This window comes from Condylura cristata, unplaced genomic scaffold (genome assembly GCF_000260355.1).
Source record: "Condylura cristata isolate star-nosed mole 26May11 unplaced genomic scaffold, ConCri1.0 scaffold00027, whole genome shotgun sequence".
Taxonomy (NCBI): Eukaryota; Metazoa; Chordata; class Mammalia; order Eulipotyphla; family Talpidae; genus Condylura; species Condylura cristata.
This window is the reverse complement of record NW_004567128.1, coordinates 4,040,179-4,047,036: the sequence shown is the minus strand read 5'-3', so window position 1 is coordinate 4,047,036 and position 6,858 is coordinate 4,040,179. Positions and strand designations below refer to the sequence as shown.

General features: G+C 45.0%; 1 protein-coding gene and 1 pseudogene across 1 annotated transcript; one reads left to right on the top strand and one right to left on the bottom strand.

The window, feature by feature from the left end:
* Positions 1-655: 655 nt before the first annotated feature.
* SCP2D1 (SCP2 sterol-binding domain containing 1) lies at positions 656-1,123 on the top strand. Its single transcript, XM_004689860.1, has one exon. It carries the CDS (start codon positions 656-658, stop codon positions 1,121-1,123), a length of 468 nt encoding a protein of 155 aa, XP_004689917.1.
* Positions 1,124-3,276: 2,153 nt separating this feature from the next.
* LOC101625736 lies at positions 3,277-5,792 on the bottom strand (annotated as a pseudogene).
* Positions 5,793-6,858: the final 1,066 nt, after the last annotated feature.

Here is a 6,858-nt window from a genome sequence, read left to right as displayed (position 1 = left end):
GAAACAAATGCCTCAAAACCCATAGCACCCCACCCTAAAAGAGCAAATAAGGCAAAGCCCATCTGAACACAAAGTGGAAACACACACAGAAGCGGTGTCAGTCAGAAAGTGAATGGTACCAGGTGGCTCATTGGTGAACTAGAAGTCACCAAAGGACCTGATCTGGAAAAGCTCAGCAAAACTGCTTCTTAGACCCTGTGAAAAATATGCTGGTCAACAGAGGGAGTGGTGGGGAGGCAACAGGGCGAGGTAGGGACCAGGGCGCGGCACGGAGCTATGGTGGAGGGTCATTGAAGTGTGTGTGCGTGTGACTGTGAAAGTGTACCCCTAAGTTATTTAACTGCATCTGCATAACTGACTGGCAATTCATGGTTAACATATACAGAATAAGAGCCCTCCCAGGGAGCCTCTGGGTGAAGAAACTTCTGGGCCTGTTTCCTTGACTCCCAGCATGGGTCACAGATTACTTCACAATTGCCTGTGCGGGGGGGGGGGGGCACCCCGTGTCATGCTTTGTCATCTTTTCAGCCAATCAGATGGCTGCACATGTCCCCTGCCAAGCGCCTCGCTCTGATGTCACAATGTGGCCAGTATATGTTAGCCTGTCCACGGCCACTCTCCAGCTAGACAACAAGGTCAAGAAGACCGAAGTAAAATGTGGAAGAGAAGTGACCATCACCCAAAGATCAAACCAAAGAATGGACCTCCGGATGGCCAGTTCAATGAACTGTCCTTAACCGAAGAACTGGCCGGTCCCAGCACCGCAGACCCAGAACTCCAAAGCTGCCGGGTGTTCGAAGCTATTCGCCGTCACGTCAAAGAATCGGGAGCCCAGCTCGTGAAGAAAGTGAACGCCATCTTTCAACTGGACATCACCAAAGACGGAAAGACCTTCATGCAGTGGACCATCGATCTGAAGAATGGCTCTGGGGAGGTATACCTTGGCTCCTCCAGGATTCCAGCGGACACTGTCTTTACCATCTCGGAGCCTGTGCTGCTGGAGTTGGTCTTTGGCAAGATGAACCCTCAGAAGGCTTTCCTTGCCGGCAAGTTCAAAGTGAGTGGCAAGGTTCTGCTCAGCCAGAAGCTGGAGAAAGTTTTCAAAGACTGGGCTAAATTCTAGGCTCGTGAAAATATCAAGGGAATGATCAAACCTTCTCTCCAATTATTGAGTGAAAATCATTCTTAAACTGAAGATTAAAGCAAAAAGTGTCCAATATTTTTACTCAAATTCTTCCTATAGAAGTTTGATTAATTTTCCGGATATGTAATTGTGGAGGGAGGGTTTTAGAGCAGTAAAGAGTATTGGAGTGTATCACTTAAAATCTCTGTCTTTTTTTCTTAGATTTATGATGCCATATACAGTGCTAGGGTGAGGGCCACAGTTAGAGAAATGATTTGGACAGTGGATTTAATTGCTCCAATGACTTGGGTTTCTGAGATTTGGGGTTTTTTGGGATTTTTTTAGTTCAGTAATTTGGGGAAAGAAGTGAGAGCTATCTTGTGCCCTTCCAGTTGATCCTTTGAGGGACTTTAGCCCAGGTTGGGACTTCTAGGTGGGGGCCCCAAGGCTGTGTGGGTGGACTGTGGCAGGGCGGGACAGGCCCTTGGTGTACCACAGCCTCTGAGAGGTTAAAGGCGGGGTGGCGGCAGGGCCTGACGCGTTCTAGGCCACTGGCTCTTAAACTGGAACATGCGGGGGGTGATGCGAGGTGAAGTCAACCAGGAGGAGAAAGACAGAAGATGGATGGTGCCACTGACAACAGGCAGTAAGAGCTGAGGGCACTGGGGGGCCAGCGGAGGGCGAGCGAAGTACAAAGATCAAAGTACAGTGGGGTCACCGTGCCCTGCGGTGGAGGCCAGGGGTCTGAGGCTGGTGGGTGTGGTGTGGTAACTCCCGAAGGGCAGCTATTAGCGGAATTTGGACTCCAGAAGAGAGGCAAATGGAGGGGGGGGAGTTCAAGGGTAGGGGGTGGTATGGTGGACTGCGGTGGAGGACTGTGGGCACCATGGTGATGAGTGTGGGTTAGGGACACTAAGAGGTGTGACCCTATACCCGCACATCCTATAGAGTGAGGTAAACTAGTGTAGCCATAACTAAAAAATTTCAGAAATTAACTGAAGCATGAAGAGTTCAGTCAGAAGCCTGAGGACTGGGCTCAGAGGAGAGCCCTAACCAGTTCCCAGGTGATGCTGCCAGGAGCGCCCTTGGAGACCATTGCTCTGGTTGATGGGGTTTTGCTACTGGCCCAACTAGTCTATTCTAGGCCAATGAGATGTGGCCAGGATGTCCTGGAGACAGATTCCATGGCCCTTTACAGGGCCATTTTGGAAATGTCAGGACTTGTGAGCACCTTCCAATAACCAAGGTTATCCTGGGAGATCTCCCTTCCTGGAAGCCCTCGACACACAGGGAGGACTAGGATGAAGGCCGCTGTGGCCTATATGACCCCCTTGGGGGGAAAAGGGGGTAGCACTGGTTTCCAGGGGATCTACAAGGACCTCTATCTTGTAGGTTAAATATACACATCATGGACACCCTGAATACTGCCTAGAAGTCTGCTCACACACTTGCCTACCAAATGATCCAGCTATTCCACACTTAGGTATTTTCCCAAGAGGAAAAAAGCCTATGTCCCAGTACAAAAGGTTTCATCAAGACACAAACATATTTGTATCTGTCCCAAACCGTAGCAAAGCAAATATCCAGTAGTAGGTGAATGAACAGACCGATTGTGTTATATGGTACCCTGGAACAGTACTCAGCAGAGAAAAAGGATAAATTGTCAACAGACACACAACAGCATGGATGAATGTCAGAATTATGCCAAGTGAAAGAAGCCAGAGAAAACCAAGCACCTATTATACAGTGCTATTTATGTGACATACTAGGATGGAAGAAAGATCACGGAGTGCCAAGAGATGAGGCTAGGGCGAGGGGAGGCCTGGGAGGAACATACTACAAATGGCCATGAGGGAACTTGGGGGTAATGGCTTGGTTATCTGGATTGTGCTGATGGCTTCACAGGTATGCATAGAGGTCAAACATCAAATTGTGCACTTTTTATAAACCCATGTGGTCTGTTAGGTGTTGATATACGCTCAATACAAGCTTGAAAAATAAAGTCCTTTTCCTGGTAAAGCATAAAAATAAACAGGAAAAAGGAAATAATGAAACCAAGAAAATCAAGAAGTGCAGGTGGGCCAAGGGACATCAGAAATGCAAGCTTATAAAAATGAAAGGAAATAAAAAGTTTAAAAAAGAACATTCTTAGCTCACAGGCTACACAGAACAGGTGGTGGGCCCATAGACCACCATTTCCCAGCCCATGTTTTCACCACCCAATTTTATAAATTATTATATTAGGCCTTTGGGGAAGTAAATCTTTGTTGAAGTTTCTGATAAATTCCTTTGTGTAGACTCCACTCCTGATAAATTTTATAACTAAACTAGGGAACATGATTGTCAGACTGACTACACAGTGCTGTATTACTTTCTAGAAAAGATCAACAGTACCCAACAGGAGTGTCCAACATTCCATCTCACTTACAGTCATGCTACGTCTGACTTGTAGAATTTGTGAACCTTTGGTAACTTGATAGATGAAAGTGACCATTTATAAATAGATACACAAAAAGTCTGCAAGACAAAACATGCTTAAAACATGTATAAGTGGATTGATTAGTTGAAATTTCCAAATTTTTCTCTTCATTATCTTGCTGTGGCAGCCCAGTAAGCTGAGTAAGCTAAACTTTGGGAAAAGGCTCCTAAATCCAGCTGCATAGGCAACTCCAGCTTCTGTGCTATCTGCTGTCACTGACTCTTCCAAGCTTCCGGTTAAGATGGCTGTCGGAGTGGCATCTTCAAGTTCCCCATCTTCATCATATCTTTTCTAAAGGAAGGTTTCCCCATTCATGTCGGTCTTGCCCACGGCTGTGCCTTTCCAGGTAAAGTAAGCTTCAGATGGATCTGAAGAAAATAAAATATGACCGCTCCTCACCTCAACCACAAGTGAGAGTCTAAGTGGGCAAACACCACCTGAATGGTGTGCTCTTGCATCACAGAGGCTATTCTCTGCATCAGCTGAGCTGTGAGCATGGGTTCTTGGTAAACACACAGTATTACTGAGCTAGTTTTCAAGCTCTGTGCACAAGTGCTCCATAGTGTGAGGCCCCGCACGCGACCCCAGACTGACATGCTTGGTAATTTGTTCCACTCTATGTACACTGCGCTCATCATACAGAACAGATTTCTGTTTCTTCTCAGTTGTTAATGCCACACCATTTGCAGCCTAAATCCCCACTGAAGGGACTCCTCCAGCTACAGCAGCCAAAGCATATTCAGTCTGGATGAATTTACCAGACGGGCTGTAAGTCTAAGCAATAGCTGTAATGGTGCCCTGCTATCTTGACTTGAAGAACCAAAGCACCATATTAACTCTTATTCTTGGCCAGTACTTTCCTATTGTTGACCTTTTCATTTCATTTAGATGCCTTCAGTCGTAGAAATGATTTTAAATTTTATGAGGTGATTAGTTTGAAAATAGGTATCAACTGTAATTGCTATAGATTTATAGATCAATTAGAATAGCCAATTTGGTTCCTTCCTTTGATTTTATGTGTAGATAGTCTCTTTCTACTCAGAAATCATTTAGTAATCAACCAAAGTTTCTCCTGGATTTTACTATACTTTCATATTTTAGCAGATCTTCACATAAGATTCACAGAACTTCATGTCATCTGGTATTCACTTAGTGTGCACAGTAAAATGAGATCTTAAAACTATTTTGTTTCCAAGTTTTTTTCTGAATTTGATTTTTCCACCGTCATTTAGGACATAATCCACCCTTCTTCTCCTCCTCCCAATTTGTGTGTCATGTAAATACTAGGGTCAAGATATGGGTAAAAGTGGAGTCTAATCAGAGGGAAGAATGGCAGGTATGGCTAGTGCATCCCATTTTTGTTCCATGTCTCTCTGTCCTTACACTGGATCAACACTATTCAACAACTGTCATCTTAGCCTTTGAACAGCTGTTAGTGTTAAAATGCCTGATGAGAGACCACTCCACTTTATCACTCCAACCTCTTCTCAAAAGAAATTAAAAGGCATCCTGGGAGTATTTATGTTAGGAAAGAGAAACCTACTATATGAATGAATAATCTCCACTGAAATCATGCACAGATTGTTGGCATGAAGAAAAAAACAAGATGAGAACCCCCCAAAATTCTCTGAGAGTAAGAGGGGCAGACACACACTATTTGGGAGAAATTGTCTCCCGTTTACTTTAGTCTTATAGATAAGACATAGTTAATTCTCACTTCTTCCAGTTAAATCTGTTACCCGAATGTGGCTAGAACTCTGTGGACCATCAGCCGCAGTCACCTCAGACTGGAGCCTTGAGCTGGGCCCGTGCCCTAGCAGACCCTGTTCACAGAGTGCATGGTCTCTGTGGACAGCTCTTCTCCTGTCTCTCCCCGGTCACCTTTCTTGAGTGTGTTGTAAACACAGAAATTCTCAAAACTGGAGCGGCTGGAGGGAGAAACGCAGCAGCCACTCCTGTGGTAGGCTGCGGAGGCCTGACCTCACAAGCTACCACGGGCAGACCCAATCTAGCCCGCTGCCTATTTGCACCTCAAGTTTAGCAGCTCGTGGCCACGCAGCTTCTCACCATTGGTGTACTGGCTGATGTGAGCAGTTGCAGCAGAAACTGCTTGGCCTGCAAAGCTGAAAACATGTACTCTTTGGCCTTTTTTGAACAGCTGCTTTCCCACGCCCCACGCATGCAGCCCATATACGGGCACCCCACAGACTATAAAGACAGAGCCTTGGTCTTCTTTACTTTCACCTCAGTGATTCTGTCTGCTAATTAGAATCAAACCCAGACCACAGGCATTCACACAGAAGATCGGAGGACCGTGTAGTCACAACATAATTTCTCTCCACAAGGCTGTAATCATCGTCTCCTAAATTCAATCTATTGGCAAGACCCGACAAATGCTCAAACTGTGACTAAAAAAGAAAAAGGGAAGGAAATCAAGGTGAGATTCCCAGCGAGGAAAAGGACAAGGTGCCTCTCGCCTTGTGCTATTTCTGATGTGTAAGAGAAGCCTCGATGAAGGTGAAAATAACCATGTGGAAGTGTCCAAGTGTCAGGATCTCGAAAATAGATACATTATTTTTAAGCACATTCCTTCTGTCACTCTGAAACCTCTTCAGGTAAGAGCCGAGACATTGGCAGGCCTGGGCAGTGAGCAAGGTCACTGTTGGTTCCAGTTCGAGAAGTTCACTTCCTGAGCCATAAACTGAGTGACACATTATACCAATAATCTTGTGTTTTCACGGCAGCAAATGAACACAGTGAGAGAGATCTGAGAGAGGAGCACACACTGACAGTGCTGTCTGCGTTGTTCTGGTCTCCAGGCAGAATGGCAGGGTTGGCAGAATGAAAATTGTTCTCTAATCATTTCTTAAAAACTCAGCCACATTTGGCAAACAAAATCATAGCAACACTTCATTTATTCTGATTTATGAGAAAATGAGAAATTCCAGCGAGGCAAATTTTCCAAATAAATAAACTTGAAAGTCAGAATCTTTAGCTCAGAACCACTTTGGAAAGATTTTGTTCCCCAAAATAGTTTACCTCACTTTGTATTAAATGCAAAACGCTAAGTTTTTCAGTGACCAAGGACCCTCACTTTGAACATTCAAATCTCTGCCAAGAAGCATCCCTGCCCTCAAGAAGTTTAAAGCCTAGATGTGAGCAAACATGTTCTGTAAAGGACTAGAGAGCGAGCATTTTAGGCTTTGTTAGCTAGCGATGGTCTTTGTTGCATATTTTCTCATTGTGAAGAAATAAA